At 44.8% G+C, this 17,900-nt stretch overlaps 2 protein-coding genes across 7 annotated transcripts in view; one reads left to right on the forward strand and one right to left on the reverse strand.

Annotated features, from left to right (window-relative positions):
- brsk2b (BR serine/threonine kinase 2b) overlaps positions 1 to 2,493 on the forward strand; it is a 927,534-nt gene extending 925,041 nt beyond the window's left edge. Inside the window, exon 19 of the mRNA XM_070899634.1 lies at positions 2,369 to 2,493. Within this exon, the coding sequence (XP_070755735.1) occupies positions 2,369 to 2,392 (24 nt within the window). The 3' untranslated portion in view covers positions 2,393 to 2,493. The remainder of the gene's footprint in view (positions 1 to 2,368) is intronic.
- LOC139280119 (MOB kinase activator 2) overlaps positions 1 to 17,900 on the reverse strand; it is a 213,393-nt gene that overhangs the window by 24,011 nt on the left and 171,482 nt on the right. For 5 of the 6 annotated variants that reach the window (XM_070899641.1, XM_070899639.1, XM_070899637.1 and 2 more), the window contains 2 exons: positions 2,838 to 2,998; positions 1,677 to 1,770 (listed from right to left, as the gene is read on the reverse strand). In XM_070899641.1, the coding sequence (XP_070755742.1) occupies positions 1,677 to 1,770; positions 2,838 to 2,998 (255 nt within the window). Of the gene's footprint in view, positions 1 to 1,676; positions 1,771 to 2,837; positions 2,999 to 17,574; positions 17,741 to 17,900 lie in introns of those variants that run through there. The other variant, XM_070899636.1, reaches the window with a different exon arrangement.

A 17,900-nucleotide genomic window follows, 5' to 3' on the forward strand; every position in this document is an offset into this window, starting at 1 on the left:
GAAGGACATTCTTGCTATTGAGGGAGTGCAGCGAAGGTTCACCAGACTGATTCCCGGGATGGCGGGACTGACCTATCAAGAAAGACTGGATCAACTGGGCTTGTATTCACTGGAGTTCAGAAGAATTACAGGGGACCTCATAGAAACGTTTAAAATTCTGATGGGTTTAGACAGGTTAGATGCAGGAAGAATATTCCCAATGTTGGGGAAGTCCAGAACCAGGGGACACAGTCTAAGGATAAGGGGTAAGCCATTTAGGACCGAGATGAGGAGAAACTTCTTCACCCAGAGAGTGGTGAACCTGTGGAATTCTCTACCACAGAAAGTTGTTGAGGCCAATTCACTAAATATATTCAAAAAGGAGTTAGATGAAGTCCTTACTACTTGGGGGATCAAGGGGTATGGCGAGAAAGCAGGAATGGGGTATTGAAGTTGCATGTTCAGCCATGAACTCCTTGAATGGCGGTGCAGGCTAGAAGGACCGAATGGCCTACTCCTGCACCTATTTTCTATGTTTCTATGTTTTGCCCCAGTGAAGCTAATATAATGCCACAGCCTCGTCACAATGGTAACGGTTATTGTTGTAAAGCAAATTTTAGAAAATATAAATGTGTACATAAATTTCCAGGGACTAACATCAGTCATATCATCCATACATTCTATTACTCGTAGAAATTAACATTCACAAAATGCAGGTCCTTTCCTCAGACTGTTCTGTCTCCAAGATCTCTCAAATGGAACAAGTGACTTTTACATCATCATCATAGGCAGTCCCTCGGAATCGAGGAAGACTTGCTTCCACTCCTGAAGTGAGTTCTTTGGTGGCTGAACAGTCCAATACGAGAGCCACAGACTTTGTTACAGGTGGGACAGATTGTCGTTGAGGGTAAGGGAGGGTGGGACTGGTTTGCCGCACGTTCTTTCTGCTGACTGCACTTGATTTCTGCACACTCTCGGCGTTGAGACTCGAAGTGCTCCAACGCCCTCCCGGATGCATTTTCTCCACGTAGGGCGGTCTTTGGCCAGGGACTCCCAGGTGTCAGTGGCGATGTCACATTTTATCAGGGAGGCTTTGAGGGTGTCCTTGTAACGTTTCTGCTGCCCACTTTTGGCTCGTTTGCCGTGAAGGAGCTCCGCATAGAGCACTTGCTTTGGGAGTCTCGTATCTGGCATGCGAACTATGTGGTCTGCCCAGCGAAGCTGATCCGAGTGTGGTCAGTGCTTCAATGCTGGGGATGTTAACCTGGATGAGGACACTGATGTTGGTGCGCCTGTCCTCCCAGGGGATTTGTAGGATCTTGCGGAGACATCGTTGGTGATATATCTCCAGCGATGAGGTGTCTTCTGTATGATACAGTACGATACAGTATGTATCGAATAACTATTAAATGAACAAATTGAAGGAAAACTGCAATCATTAAAATTACAGTTGAATAATGAAGTTTTGACCAGTCCCAAGACAATACAAGGGTCTACTGCTATTTTTCTGTTGTGTCACCGTATGATTTTAAAATGATCAAATACACTATGAAATAAGTAGCACTTCAGGGAATTAGACGGCAAACACACAATATCACTGACTATTCATACAGAAATGTGAGATTTTGGAGCATCAACACTTGCCCAAATATTTCAATGGCCTTTATAATCTGTCCTCTGACCCACATTATACTTACGTATTGCACACAGTCATCGTTTGACACGTATCTCCAGTGCAGAACTCAGAGATGGTGCTGTACTGTAGGTTTATGTGATTGAAGAATGTTGTTGCTAAGGAATTGGGAGGAAAAGAAAAATGTTACATGGTGGCATTTATGTTTGACATCACAAGTCACAGAATTTACAGAGAAGTGCTGCACAGCAATTGCTCAAGATGCATTATATCCAACACACTAAAATGTGATCAATGAAGAGCCATGGTGTTTTTGTCATTGCCTACTAATTGATGTAAAATTATCAAATATTTTGTGACCAACAGATGGCATTGCAGCAAGCAGACTAGAATGTGTGCGAGATAGAAGTGTTCCCATTTTTAAAACCATTTAACTCATGGACAAAGAAACTACTGCATACAGTTTTCACTAAAATGCTAGCTTTAAAATTCTGTACCTGGCCAGGATATTTTAATCAACATTTAATTAAAAAGTGTAATTTACAGAAAAGGTTAATAAATATATATAAAAGCTGGCAGGGAAAGGGGAAGGAGGAATGGGAGAGGGAATTTTTTTTTTAAGATAGACGAACACTTCCCTGTATACGATGGCCGCCTGCACTGTGAAATTTGAGATATTAAGACATTGCGGTTAGTACTAGAATTTTCTCACATAGGTAATTTTCCCTTGCTAATTTTCTTCCCTTTGTCCTGAAGGTCTTAGCTGGTGTATGGTTCTGAAGATGCTGGGCACCTTTCAGTACCATACCTATGTGGCAATGATGCACGTGAGCCTGAATAGTAAGACAATACAACCACCAGCGGCAGAGACAAGCACAATCCTCGGACACTTTCAGCAAGAATGTAAACCCCGGTCAATTTCCTGCTCCCCAACTGCGGGATGCCAAAACCGACGGTCATGCAGTACCACTGACGCAGCAAAGGGCAGTTCATTCAGCAAACCAAGGATCAAACTCCCATTAGGAGAGGATTTGCCCGTATGGATCGAATTGCACTCAGATTTTGTTTGCAGCTCAGATATAGAGAACGTACAACAAAGAAACAAGCCATTCGGCCCAACTGGCCCTTGCCCATGTTTATGCTCCACACAAGTCTCCTCCCATCCCTCTTCACTTACGTTAACATTGGCTAAGATTTTAAAATGGATTAGTGAATCAGAACTTACTATTGCTGGCTAGCCATTCATTAAGGTCAATTTCACGTGGCAAAGTCACTAGCTCCTTAAAGTTGAAATCTGTTATTCTGGCTTTGGTATATTCAGGCTCCAGATACAATTTCTTCTCCTCTGCAGCTGTTTTTTTACCGTTTGGCTTAGTCTTCGACTTCCTAAAAAACAAATGAGATTAATTGAATGGGGCTGGGATTGGACAAGGTTCAATTCGACAATAAGTACAATTTACTTTGTAGTCTCAAACATTCATAACATTTACATAAATATCACAAAAGGAATTCAACATACTACATACTGTTGTGCAAGACAATGAAATCTAAAGAAAAACAAAATGAGTATGGGAATGGGGAGCAATGCCAAGATACTATTCCATTCCCAGAATATACCAAATAACATAATTACGGTACATTAAGACCAGCTTTCCTCGCCCCACTTCCTGCTTTATTATATCCAAATGAAAGGTTGTCCTTCATGATAACCCTATCAAACAGCAAATCAGAACACACTGCTTTTGTGCTAGATTCTATTTTATCAAAAGCAAATTGTATTGCTAGAGCAGTATATTATGTTGAACTCTTAGCATCGCATCTAATCCTCAAATGTTCGGCAAGTAAAATCCAGCATTTTTGACCATTTACATTATTCAGCCTTAGCCGATTGGCCTACACTACAGATGCCCAGCTCACAAGAATGACACTAAAGCTATAATGTTCCATGACTGAGATAGAATTCATTAGTACAGTAGTTCAGTAGTTACATTAAGCTCAAATTACTTCAGAGCAGCTGACTCACACAATTCCTCCACATCCTTGCAAAAATCAAACTGGTGATGTACATCGCAAGTCTTTCACTATCTAAATCAATCTCTTCCACACACATCAGCCGCAAAGACTCAGTGATCCAGGTGCTGTTCTGCAGATTCTTTCTTGATCTTTCCATCCATTCTACTCTATATTTATAGTACACCCTTTCATATGGAAAGTTGCCCACGTTAAGATTTAAATACACTGGACCACTACATTTATCAACCACTGTGCAACCAATTGCCATGTTAAGTGAACATGAGAATTTACTTTGCATTTATTTTAAGTAGAATACTGTAAATGTCAGTGGTACTACAGTGCTATCTCAAGACATTGTGGATGCTGCACATAGAGAAAGCAACACTCCTTCATGCAATTTAATCTGAATAAATATAGGAAATTGTCCAAGATGTAGTGTAAAATGTTACCTTGAGTGAATTCAAATAAAACATTCATATTTTAACCAAATTATTCCATATATTTTTATATTCCAATCAATTCAATGGAAGGATACCATTTAGTATTGATTCCATTGAAATTGATCAACTAGTAAAGAGTCCAGGGGAAAATAGTTGGGACAGTGTATAACGGTACAATACGAGAACATTGGCAGCACAAAGCTCAACTTAAAACTCAAACTATTTAAATGTAATTTCCTATTTAAATAACAATCTTGTACAGGCACCCTATTTCATTCAACTCCCTCGACAGCAGAGTAGTCAGCTTGCTCCCAAGGCTCTTCCAGTGCCGCTCGAGCTGATTGCTGGGAGGTGAATATAGCAGCAGATAGTTAGGCCCATTCTCTCTGGTTTGATCCTCCCCAAAAACCAAACCAAGATCAGGTGCCCATCACATCTGGAATTCCAAATATCCAATGGTTCTGTGCAGTTGTATATTTAAGGAAATACTTCCCTGCCCAAGTGACTCAGTATCACAATGCTCTTATCCATTGACCCAGAAGGTTCCCTTAAGCAGGGTGCCATCTTTCAGATGAGACATTAAAGGATGCGCTTATATGCACTGTGTTTCTGGATGATTGGTCCCCTTGGAGGATAAGCCACACACAGAAGTTTCTCTGGCGTGTGTAATTGGAACCGCCCAGCCCAAGTTCTGAATAACTTTGCAAAGTGTAATTCAAGCCATTCTGACTTCAGAACTCCCCTGCAAGCAGTCACAGAGGATAGAGCTCCCAGCAAAAGCCTCCCAAACCCCTGTCCCCAGCCCAAGTTCATTTGTCTCCCCACCCCGCCCAAGTGCTGCCTCCCCCAGCTTATGAAGTCCATTACCCCTACCTTACCACCTGCGCCCGCCCCCCCCCCCACCCCTTCCCCCGCGCCACAGATGGGACATTGTGTGTGTGTCACGGATTGTTAACAGGTTTATTGGGAATGAAGTGAATATTGACTGTTTTGTGACTTCCGGATTTCATCCATTGTGGGTGTAAAGGGGGTTGGAAGAACACGAGACACCTTCCCAGAGTTCACTCTTTCCCCTCCGATTCCCCCTCCCTCTTCGCCCTCCCACCGTGTCTCTCTCTCCTTCTCCCCCACCCAGTGTCCCTCTCTCCCTCCCACCTCCATGTGTCTCTCTCTCTCCTTCTCCCCCCCCCCACCCCCGTGTCTCTCTCTCCCCTTCTCTCCCCCCCACCCCGTGTCTCTCTCTCCCCTTCTCTCCCCCCCACCCCGTGTCTCTCTCTCTCCTTCTCTCCTCTCTCTCCCCCCCACCCCCGTGTCTCTCTCTCTCTCTCTCTCTCTCTCCCCCATACCTCCGATGTTTTCTCTCCCACAGAAGGCCGCAATAATGCAAAGGCTGGAAGCAATGTTTCATGCGCGAGAGGAGTCGGGTCGGAGTCCAGAGGACGCAAGCGCAGAAAAAACAGTGCATATAGTCACTCTGATAAATGCGTCCCTGTGTGAAACTGAGGCCCCCGTCTGCTCTATCAAGTGAATGTAAAAGATCCCATGGCACTATTTTGAAGAGCAGGGGAGTTAGCACCAGTGTCCTGGCCAATATTTATCCCTCAATCAACATAATAAATACACAGATTATCTGGTCGTTATCACATTGCTGTTTGTGGGAACTTGCTTGTGCGCAAATTGCCTGCCGCATTTTCTACATTACAACAGTGACCACACTCCAAAAGTACTTAATCAGCTGTAAAGCAGTTTGAGACGTCCGGTGGGCGTAAAAGGCGCTATTTCAATCCAAGTCTTTCTTTTTTAAAACCCTCTCCCAATTGGAAGGAAATACAATCTACTATTAACGCAAATTTTTTTTTGCAAAAATTAACAGATAATTCATATTAAGTTGAGAAGTAGACTGCAACCTATTAATTCTACATATGGCAAATGCCAACAAAATGAAGACTTTCATTTATAAATCACCTTATGTTTCAGAAGCATTCCAAAGTGCTTCACATGCATTAAATGATTTTGAAGCAGGATTCCATGAATAGTAAGTGAGATGAATTAAAAAGTAGTACCTCAAAAGTAGTAATCTCTGGATTGCTACCAGTGCCACGTGCTAGTCAGAGTAGGAATCGCAGGATAGCGCAGATGAATATGTGGCTTGAGCAGTGGTGCAGCAGGGAGGGATTCAAATTCCTGGGGCATTGGAACCGGTTCTGGGGTAGGTGGGACCAGTACAAACCGGACGGGCAGGACCGGAACCAATGTCCTAGGGGGAGTGTTTGCTAGTGCTGTTGGGGAGGAGTTAAACTAATATTGCAGGGGGATGGGAACCTATGCAGGGAGACAGAGGGAGACAAAAAGGAGGCAAAAGCAAAAGACAGAAAGGAGATGAGGAAAAGTGGAGGGCAGAGAAACCCAAGGCAAAGAACAAAAAGGGCCACTGTACAGCAAAATTCTAAAAGGACAAAGGGTGTTAAAAAAACAAGCCTGAAGGCTTTGTGTCTTAATGCAAGGAGTATCCGCAATAAGGTGGATGAATTAACTGTGCAAATAGATGTTAACAAATATGATGTGATTGGGATTACGGAGACGTGGCTCCAGGATGATCAGGGCTGGGAACTCAACATCCAGGGGTATTCAACATTCAGGAAGGATAGAATAAAAGGAAAAGGAGGTGGGGTAGCATTGCTGGTTAAAGAGGAGATTAATGCAATAGTTCGGAAAGACATTAGCTTGGATGATGTGGAATCTATATGGGTAGAGCTGCAGAAGACTAAAGGGCAAAAAACATTAGTGGGAGTTGTGTACAGACCTCCAAACAGTAGTAGTGATGTTGGGGAGGGCATCAAACAGGAAATTAGGAGTGCATGCAATAAAGGTGCAGCAGTTATAATGGGTGACTTTAATATGCACATAGATTGGGCTAACCAAACTGGAAGCAATACGGTGGAGGAGGATTTCCTGGAGTGCATAAGGGATGATTTTCTAGACCAATATGTCGAGGAACCAACTAGGGGGGAGGCCATCTTAGACTGGGTGTTGTGTAATGAGAGAGGATTAATTAGCAATCTCATTGTGCGAGGCCCCTTGGGGAAGAGTGACCATAATATGGTGGAATTCTGCATTAGGATGGAGAATGAAACAGTTAATTCAGAGACCATGGTCCAGAACTTAAAGAAGGATAACTTTGAAGGTATGAGGCGTGAATTGGCTAAGATAGATTGGCGAATGATACTTAAGGGGTTGACTGTGGATGGGCAATGGCAGACATTTAGAGACCGCATGGATGAATTACAACAATTGTACATTCCTGTCTGGCGTAAAAATAAAAAAGGGAAGGTGGCTCAACCGTGGCTATCAAGGGAAATCAGGGATTGTATTAAAGCCAAGGAAGTGGCATACAAATTGGCCAGAAATAGCAGCGAGTCTGGGGACTGGGAGAAATTTAGAACTCAGCAGAGGAGGACAAAGGGTTTGATTAGGGCAGGGAAAATGGAGTACGAGAAGAAGCTTGCAGGGAACATTAAGGCGGATTGCAAAAGTTTCTATAGGTATGTAAAGAGAAAAAGGTTAGTAAAGACAAACGTAGGTCCCCTGCAGTCAGAATCAGGGGAAGTCATAACGGGGAACAAAGAAATGGCAGACCAATTGAACAAGTACTTTGGTTCAGTATTCACTAAGGAGGACACAAACAACCTTCTGGATATAAAAGGGGTCAGAGGGTCTAGTAAGAAGGAGGAACTGAGGGAAATCTTTATTAGTCGGGAAATTGTGTTGGGGAAATTGATGGGATTGAAGGCTGATAAATCTCCAGGGCCTGATGGACTGCATCCCAGAGTACTTAAGGAGGTGGCCTTGGAAATAGCGGATGCATTGACAGTCATTTTCCAACATTCCATTGACTCTGGATCAGTTCCTATCGAGTGGAGGGTAGCCAATGTAACCCCACTTTTTAAAAAAAGGGAGAGAAAGCAGGGAATTATAGACCGGTCAGCCTGACCTCAGTAGTGGGTAAAATGATGGAATCAATTATTAAGGATGTCATAGCAGCGCATTTGGAAAATGGTGACATGATAGGTCCAAGTCAGCATGGATTTGTGAAAGGGAGATCATACTTGACAAAACTTCTGGAATTTTTTGAGGATGTTTCCAGTAAAGTGGACAAAGGAGAACCAGTTGATGTGGTATATTTGGACTTTCAGAAGGCTTTCGACAAGGTCCCACACAGGAGATTAATGTGCAAAGTTAAAGCACATGGGATTGGGGGTAGTGTGCTGACGTGGATTGAGAACTGGTTGTCAGACAGGAAGCAAAGAGTAGGAGTAAATGGGTACTTTTCAGAATGGCAGGCAGTGACTAGTGGGGTACCGCAAGGTTCTGTGCTGGGGCCCCAGCTGTTTACATTGTACATTAATGATTTAGACGAGGGGATTAAATGTAGTATCTCCAAATTTGCGGATGACACTAAGTTGGGTGGCAGTGTGAGCTGCGAGGAGGATGCTATGAGGCTGCAGAGTGACTTGGATAGGTTAGGTGAGTGGGCAAATGCGTGGCAGATGAAGTATAATGTGGATAAATGTGAGGTTATCCACTTTGGTGGTAAAAACAGAGACAGACTATTATCTGAATGGTGACAGATTAGGAAAAGGGAAGGTGCAACGAGACCTGGGTGTCATGGTACATCAGTCATTGAAGGTTGGCATGCAGGTACAGCAGGTGGTTAAGAAAGCAAATGGCATGTTGGCCTTCATAGCGAGGGGATTTGAGTACAGGGGCAGGGAGGTGTTGCTACAGTTGTACAGGGCCTTGGTGAGGCCACACCTGAAGTATTGTGTACAGTTTTGGTCTCCTAACTTGAGGAAGGACATTCTTGCTATTGAGGGAGTGCAGCGAAGATTCACCAGACTGATTCCCGGGATGGTGGGACTGACCTATCAAGAAAGACTGGATCAACTGGGCTTGTATTCACTAGAGTTCAGAAGAGTGAGAGGGGACCTCATAGAAACGTTTAAAATTCTGACAGGTTTGGACAGGTTGGATGCAGGAAGAATGTTCCCAATGTTGGGGAAGTCCAGAACCAGGGGTCACAGTCTAAGGATAAGGGGTAAGCCATTTAGGACAGAGATGAGGAGAAACTTCTTCACCCAGAGAGTGGTGAACCTGTGGAATTCTCTACCACAGAAAGTAGTTGAGGCCAATTCACTAAATATATTCAAAAGGGAGTTAGATGAAGTCCTTACTACTCGGGGGATCAAGGGGTATGGCGTGAAAGCAGGAAGGGGGTACTGAAGTTTCATGTTCAGCCATGAACTCATTGAATGGCGGTGCAGGCTAGAAGGGCTGAATGGCCTGCTCCTGCACATTTTTTCTATGTTTCTATGTTTCTATGAACAGCCCATCATGTGCTGGGGGAGGAATGTTGGCTAGGATGCAGGGAGAATACTCTGTTCTTTGACTGGCTTCATGGGACCTTTAACGTCCACCTGAACCATAAAAACAAACAGATGGGTCCTTGCTTTACATCTCATTTGAAGGATGGCGTCTTCAACAATGCGGCATTCCTTCATATTACATTACATTGTCAGCCTAGTTTACATGCTCACGTTCAGAGTGGGAATTGAACCCGCAACCGCTGACGAAGAAGCAAGTTTACTGGCACTTTATAAACCTATTAAATTAACATCCAATAACAGTAATGTGTGCAGGCTTCCAGATGAACGTATAATTAACATGCTGTTCCAAAATGGATGTTTCAATAGTTCTCACAGAATAGGAAAGAAAACTACGTGCAACAGTTTCAGAATTTCTATAGAATGCACCCCCAGTGGCCATATACTTCTGCAAATGTCTTGCAGGTTGTCACAGGTCTGGCCAGATGATGATATCTATGAATCCTGGAAGGTATGGGGGAGGGGTGGGGTGGGATGGGGAAGAGGTCAATCGCGGATGGGGAAGAGGTCAATCGCGTACCTCTGAAAGGTGGGGCTGGGGCGGGAGTGAGAGGAAGGAAGGGAAAGTACAGTAATGGATCCACTTGATGAGGTCATTTACTGGTAAGTGAGTGCCTGCTTCCTGAAGTGGTTCCCAACCACAATAAAATGGAGCACTAATTAACTCAGAACATTCATGTACAGCTAATCTTTAGTCTCCACTTGCCATCTTATGACATTTTGGACATCGTCCAGTTGTTCATACCAGGCTTCAGCATTTTTTGGGAATAACATTTTTCTGGCAGTGTGCACTGCTTTTCTTGTTCAGTATTATGCAAGGAAGAAAAACAGTAATACTGCCAGATGCCTTTTTCTCCCAATTCTCTCAAAAATCTTTTCCTTAATAGGTAATCTCTGCTTAAATCTTGAGCTGATGCAGAGGCATGGATATGCTGGAGACCCAGAGGGCAGTAATTTTAATATGCAGATGTAACTCCATCAAATTCACTCGTCTGGAAGATACTGGAGTGTTCATATATTTCTGAATAACTACAACTCCTTTCATACTGGTCGATTGTTTGAGGGCATCTTAATGGAGCCTAAACCTCTCCGCCTCTCTACCTCCCTTTCCTCTTTCATGGCGCTCCTTAAAACCTACCTCTTTGACCAAGCTTTTGGTCGCCTGCACTAATTTCTACTTATGCAGCTCAGTGTCAAATTTTTCAGCTCATAATACTCTTGTGAAAAGCCTTGGGATGTTTCACTATGTTAAAAGTGCTATATAAATACAAGTTGTTGTTGTTGTTGTTGTTGTTGAGTAGGCTTCAAATACCTGCTAAATAGTCCATAATGCACAAATGGAAACACAGTAGTTAATGGCATACTTTTCATGTGGAGCAGGCTCAAATGGCCGAATGGCTTGCTCCTATATAAAAGATTTCCATTTACTTCCCATCATATGGAGTCACAGACTTCCAGCTCTGATACATTCAACATACTTGCACCACACATCTAGTTTAAAAACATTAATAAAACTGCATACTTTAACAAACTGATTCAAACAATCAATGCTTGGCAGCTAGTTCAGAATACTCAAAGCAGTTTTGTGGATCCTCAAACTGCTTTGTAAATCACAGCCAGCTGCATGTTATCCTATATAACCCTCAGCAGAAGCGTTTATCATGGCATTACAAGATGAACTAAAACCTATTTCAGCTCAATATCAAACCTTCAAAATGCAACCAACCTATCACTGCCTTTACCCATCCTTTAAAAAAATGGGATGGGGTGGGGGAGATGGAAGAAATGAGAATAATGGTCAATTTCAATTTTCAAAATAAGCCCACCAACAATCCCAAGGAAAGAAAGTGCAGCATTAAGCATTCCACATGCCATTCTCCCCCAGGCTGAAGAGGCAAGCAGCCAGACACACTGCTTCCAGGTTTATGCCATTGGCGTTCGACCTTGCTTGTGTGCAAATGCAACCTTTGTATCTCCAGCCGAACCCACCACCCAAGATTGTGAAACCATGTTATACCAGCGCTATTGGGAGTACCAGCGCGTTGCGCAACCCTTTGATCAGCTGTCGACTTTTGATGTGATTGGAATTCTCCAGACAGCTGGAATTATTACAGGCAGCAGCTACATTTTATTTATTCCCCCTTGGTGTCATGAAGGTTCAGCGTAAACATTCATGACATTTGATCATACTTTACAGCACTTTGTGAAGCTCTCCTTGGCCACCTGCTGAGTCCCGCACTCATTTTTAGAGGCAGTGTGACTACTTTGTTCTTTAGACAAATGAAGTCAATCTGTGTTTAAGAGCTCCAACCCCAGTCAAAGAACAGCATTGTATGATCTTTAGAATGTATTCTGCTGGCTTAGTGTGCTACAGTTGTCCAGAAAATGATTAGACACTTCAGCATATAGGGCCCAAGTTTCGGCCTCAGTTGCTCCTGATTTTTTGGAGCAACTGTTGTAGAACGGAGTATCTTAGAAATTCAAATTCTCGGCATTTAGTTTGCTCCAGTTCTAGTCAGTTAGAACAGTTTCACTTTGGAACAGAATTTTTTTTTCCAAAAGGGGGCATGTCCGGACACTTACGCCTGTTTTCAAAGTTTCGGCAGTGAAAACTTACTCCAAACTAACTTAGAATGGAGTAAGTGAAGATTTTTGTACGCTCGAAAAAACCTTGTCTACACTTTAGAAAATCAGGCGTAGGTTACAAATCAGGCGTAGGGAATGGGGGGGGGTTTAAAGGGGAGTTTACAAACATTAAACACTTCAGTTTTACAAATAAAGAGCCATCGTCAATAATAAATGATAAAAACATCAATAAATCAACCAATAAACCAATCAAAAAAAATTAAGAAATAATTTTTTTTTTAAAATCAATAAATAAAACATTTTCTACTTACCGAATGCAGCACCGGGAGCCCTTCAACAGCGTGCTGGGATGCCCCCCGCAGTGTGTCTCTGTCAGTGTCTCTATCTCTCTGTCTGTGTGTCTCTCACTCTCTGTCTGTCAGTGTCTGTGTTTCTGACAGCGAGGGATGGAGGGAAGGGGGGAGGATGGGGAGGGGGGGTGGAGGGAAGGAGGGGTGGTGGAGTGGGGAAGAGGGGGTGGGCGGGGACGGGGGTGACAAGTGAGGGAGGGGAGCGGGGGTGAGGGGAGGGAGGGGAGGGGGTTGAGAAGGGAGGGGAGGGGGAAGGTGAGAGGGAGGGGGGGTGAGAAGGCAGGGAGGGGAGGGGGGGTGAGAAAGGAGGGAGGAGACGGGGGGAAGAGAAGGGAGAGGGGGAGGAGGGGGGGTGTGAGAAGGGAGGGAGGGAAGGGAAGGAGGGAGGGAGGGGAGGGGGGAAGGGAGGGAGGGGAAGGGGGGAGAGAAGGGGGGGGAAGAGAGAGAGGGAGAGAGAAGGGCGAGAGAGAGAGAGAGAGAAAGAAAGGAGGGAGGCTGAACGGGCCGGCCCAGCCGGGCCCAAGACTTCGAGCTTAGACTTACTGGATTGACAGGTAGGTGGCGTCGGGTCCGGGGTCTGGGGGGGTCGGGAGCGCGGGTCGGGGCGGAGGGGAGGTGGGGCGGGCGGGCAGATCGGTTGGCGAGGGGGAGGAGATCGGGTCGGGGGGGGGTGGCGTCCTTTGGGGGGGGGGGGGGGGGTGTTGGGAGCGGGAGTCAAGTCGGGTCGGGAGGAAGCAGGAGCTGGGCGTGGGAGGAGCCTTATGCACACAGCCCCAGTGAGGCCTTTCGGCCAGGGCTAGGGGCTGCGTGCTTTGGGCCCCTCCCACAGTTTCGGGCGCCTGGAGCTACTGCACTTGCTCGCCCACTGTAGCGCGCATGTGCAGAGGTCCCGGCACTGTTTTCAGCGCAGGAACCTAGCTCCGCCCCCTGCAGCTTGTGCTGCGCCGCGCCGAGGGACAGAGGACCAGCAGGGAGCCGGAGAATCTGGAAGTTTTTTTCAGGCGCACTTTGTGGCACGAAAAACGGGCGTCCAGGTCGGGGCTGCGCCGTTCTAGGCGTGGCCCGAAACTTGGGCCCATAGTAGGCTGAATTTTGATGATGAGAACTTGTGCATTTTTGTATAGTTTACTCCTTTTAAAATCTGATAATTTGAAATTTTGCTCAATGCTAAATTCTCCTCCACTTTTGTCTAATTGGAATAATTAGGTGCTTTACTGGGGTGAAAGGGGATGCACAAGGTGCACACGGGAGTTTGAGAGTGCATTCACATTGTAATTCTAGTGTTGGTGCAAAGCCTAGTTTGGCACCAATGTTACAGTTAACCGTGTCAACATAGCCTGAATCCAGCAACGGGGCCCGATACGACACTGGAACGAAACTGAGCGAACCTCTGTGGTGGAAAGTGTCTCACTCTGCTTTGATTACCGATTTACACTCAAAGTTTCACACCACCACAAAGCAGTTTTGGCGTTGTGCCGATATTAGACTGGAGTGTGGGTGCACCTTAATTAATGTGAGCAGATTTTTATGTTGTTTTTAAAAAAAAGGGGGTATGCCTACCCTAGCAACCTCATATATTGCAGGTTTGTACTGAAACATTTCTGCTGCAACTTCCATTTTAGTAATCTTCAGGTAAATTAAAAGCTAGAAAAAACACTTTGAAGTTTATGTTGCTGCGAATACAGTGTGGTGGTGAAGATGGCACAGCACACTATATGAAACCTGCCAATAAACTTTAACATGGAAATAGCATGCCGTTAAAAGTCCTTAAAAATTATGCTGAATATGGTAGTGTACATCAGCCATTCCCAAAACATTCCAGGAAAAGAAGCATTTTACAAGCTGCAGACATCCATTCAGTACACAAAGGGTCATAACATGGGCTTGACTGCAGGCCAGTAGCTGCACCATTTACATAAGACAACTTCTGACACAGTATATTTTATTGATCCATTAAATCAGTCACAGTTAGTTACTACAATGGTAGCCAGAGCAACAAATTCTGTTTGGGTAATAAATCTTGTAATCAAACAAACCTCACCCTTCATCAAATGAGATGTACCTCCAGTCCTGCTGCAGGTCGGAAGACACTATCTCAACTGTGCCTTTAACATTCTCTAAGCAATCAAGAAGGAAGAAGACCTTATCAGAATTAAAGTGAAATGAATTCAAGAGAGTTTGAAATCTTAACAGTGTGCAAATGGTATTGAGAAAGATCACCAAGTGTCACAATTCAAAACGTGGATGACTTGTTTCCACGCCAAAAAAAGGATGAGTTACCAGGTGTTTCAATGAAGGACCTAATATTCCAGGTCCCGAATTACATCCTAAAGGGTGGAAGATGCCTGTGCGTGGATTTTTTTAACATGGGGTGGCCGTTGCACACCAGCCACTACATCGATTTGACAAGAGCTAGGTCTTGGTCCAATGGCAAGGGTTATCCAAGACGACTGGAGACCTGCTCTGCTGCACGGACCTAGTGCACACACATGTCGTAGTGTGGGCTGGCCCGTGCTGCCCCTGGGCCTCTGGCTCTGAACTCATGCCTCTCCTGGGCCCCGATCACATCTCTCCACAGTCTCTCGCCGCTCCTGCTGTATCTGCCCACGTGGACCTTGATGACGTCACTCTTCGCTGCCGTCACCCCCCTGCACTGCTCCCTGAAGTAGTACGCCTCCACGCTGCTCCTGGGCTGCCGCACCTCCGTTCCCCCACGGCCCCGACCCACTGCCAGTGCTCCCACACAGGTCGGGGCCCCCAACGCTGCAGCATGGAGACTCTTACTTGCGCGAGAACACCAGCGGCAGGCTGGGGTCACAAAAGGAGCGGAGGCCCGGGAATCTGCAGCACACGAACTTTGAACAGGAACAGTGGGCAAATGTTATCGAGAAAGATCACCAAGTGTCAGAATTCAATTGATCCTAGTATTGGACAACGAGAATGCATAATGCAAATCTTTAAGCAGGAAAATAAGTTACTTTTAGGTAGAACACCTCCTCAAATCTGCTTCTATGAATCACCCCCGTCCCATGCTGTTAAATGGAATTATTGATGCAACCACAATGATTTAGCATTTACACTGTCCTAAACCAAAACTGAAATAAAAATGTTTACATCAAGTATTCATGTCACCACTCAGAAATATGGCCCACTTCCAAACTAATGTTATATTTTAAACTTTACTGCTGGAAAGGTAATATGTTACAAACTTACATTTACAATATAGCTCTACTTTTGCACGACCAATGTATTTATGAACTCAGCAAAAGTTGCTCTGAGCAAATTTGGGAATAATATTTGGCTCACCCAAAGATTCAGTAGCAGAGAGGCTGGTTGGGGGGGGGGGGAAGAGAGAGCGAGAGTGAGAGAAGGGGGGGCCGGGGGGAAGAGAGGGAGGGGGCAAGAGAGAGGCGGGGGGGGAAGAGAGAGGCTGGGGGGTGTGGAAAGAGAGAGAGAGAGAGAGAGAGAGAGAGAGAGAGAGAGAGAGAGAGAGAGAAAGAGAGAGAGAGAGGGGGGGGCTGGGGAAGAGAGAGAGAGAGAGAGAGAGACACGGGTGGTGGGGGGGGGGGGGGGGGGGGGAGGGGGAAGAGCCACGGATGGAGGAGGGGGAAGATGGATAATGTTCTTCCAACCCCCTACAAGGGACATCGTTGGAGTGGATGATATCCAGAAGTCACGACACTGTCACTATTCACTTCATACCCAACAAACCCGTTAACAATCCGTACACAATGCCTGCCCCATCTATGATGGTGGGGGTGAGGGGGAGGATGCATTTGCGCTGGGGTAAGGCATTTTGACTGGGGAGGGCTGTACTTGGACTGGTGTAAGGCACTTTGGCCGGCCCTTCTGTCTTCTGGGGAGCTCTGTCCTCTGTCGCTTCAGGAAGTCAAAGTGGATCAAGTTACAATTTGCAAAGTCAGTGAGACCTTGGGATGGGCGGTTCCAGTTACACATTCCTGTGAAACTTCAGGGTGTGGCTTATCCTCCAAGGGGACCAATCATAGACAATGGGTGGAGCATGGTGACCATTTTTGCAGTACAAATAAGCACGTCCTATTCTTGCAGTGCGACGATTTTTCCCAGCCCCTAGCAAGCAGGTTTTGGTAGCCTTTGACTAACGAACACTGAGCTCCCCACCCAATATTCCATTTTTACAGATCCGAGACTGATACTTTGAGCAGCATAAATCAAATACTTAACTCCCGTGAGAGTGGTACAAGACGAACACTAAATTACTTTCCAACTGATCCTACCCAACATACTTTGGCAGACCCGTGGCCATTTCTGCAGAAATACTGAATAACATTTTGCCACAGAAGAATTTAATGTAATAAACTATGTAAGAAAATAGGTTCAACAAAATCAGCTGCAACCGTTGGTCATATTTCAAACACCCGAGATCAAGCTCAATCAATTTCAAAGATTTCAACATGCAGGGCATGTGCACAAACTGAAAAAAGTGAACTCCAGTCTCTCAGTTACACTCTGCAGAGTATCAAATAACCAAATGTTAGCCGTTGCACTGTACAGACTCCATTGCTGTTAACACAGTCTAGTCAGATATTAAGTCATACAACATTAAGCAGTGAATGTTCAAACTACAGTGAAACACTAAAGCTTTGGTTCTATGATTAACTGATAACTTACAATGAGACAGTTTTTTGGGAGAAGCTAAATATCTACCCACACCATTGAGCTATTTCCCTTCACCTATTTGTACAGCAATGTGTTTCCATAGGATCATCCAAAAGAACGATTCAGGAAACTAAACCGCATTTGGTGCAAAGAAAAATGTATAGCATACATGTAGGTGCGAGAAGCTTTCATTTTACTATAGCAAGCGCAAAAAAAGTGTTACAGACCTCAGCTAAACATTCAACCATGCATACCACACCAATTTATATTGTTTGCAAATTAGTTATTACGTGGAAGGCAGTTGTGCCTTTGACAGCGCATAAGTGTTAAAAAAATCAATTACTTTACGGAATAATATCTAGCTTCTCACTTAAATTAGCTATAATGACCTTAGTTAATGCAGAAGAAATAACTCTCAAACTATAACAAATCTTTACCATATTTCTCCCTCCTCCAGACCCCTAGTACTTTACAAAAAGTCAGTGCTCCTCTACCTCAGGACTTTTCCCATAGCTTGTAGAACCATCTTGTAACTCAATCCTGTTTTCTGCTGTCCAAGCAATGACCTGTCTTCACTTTGGTTTAAACGATCTCCCACCATGGTAGTTTCTCAGTCTTCAGACCTCCTTTGTCTCTTTACAGCTCAAACTAGTCAAACCACATTCACATTTACATCAGCATTGAGCTTCAAACAACCTTTGCTTTCAGCCAATCAGACAAGAGGTGCCTGGATTTGGCATGAAAGGACAAGCAGTCCACTGATTTCATCAACAGCTCGGGCCATAAATCTAGGGAGCGTCTACGAAGAGAAGGAAAAACT

This window comes from Pristiophorus japonicus, chromosome 14 (assembly GCF_044704955.1).
Source record: "Pristiophorus japonicus isolate sPriJap1 chromosome 14, sPriJap1.hap1, whole genome shotgun sequence".
In the NCBI taxonomy this organism is placed as follows: domain Eukaryota; kingdom Metazoa; phylum Chordata; class Chondrichthyes; family Pristiophoridae; genus Pristiophorus; species Pristiophorus japonicus.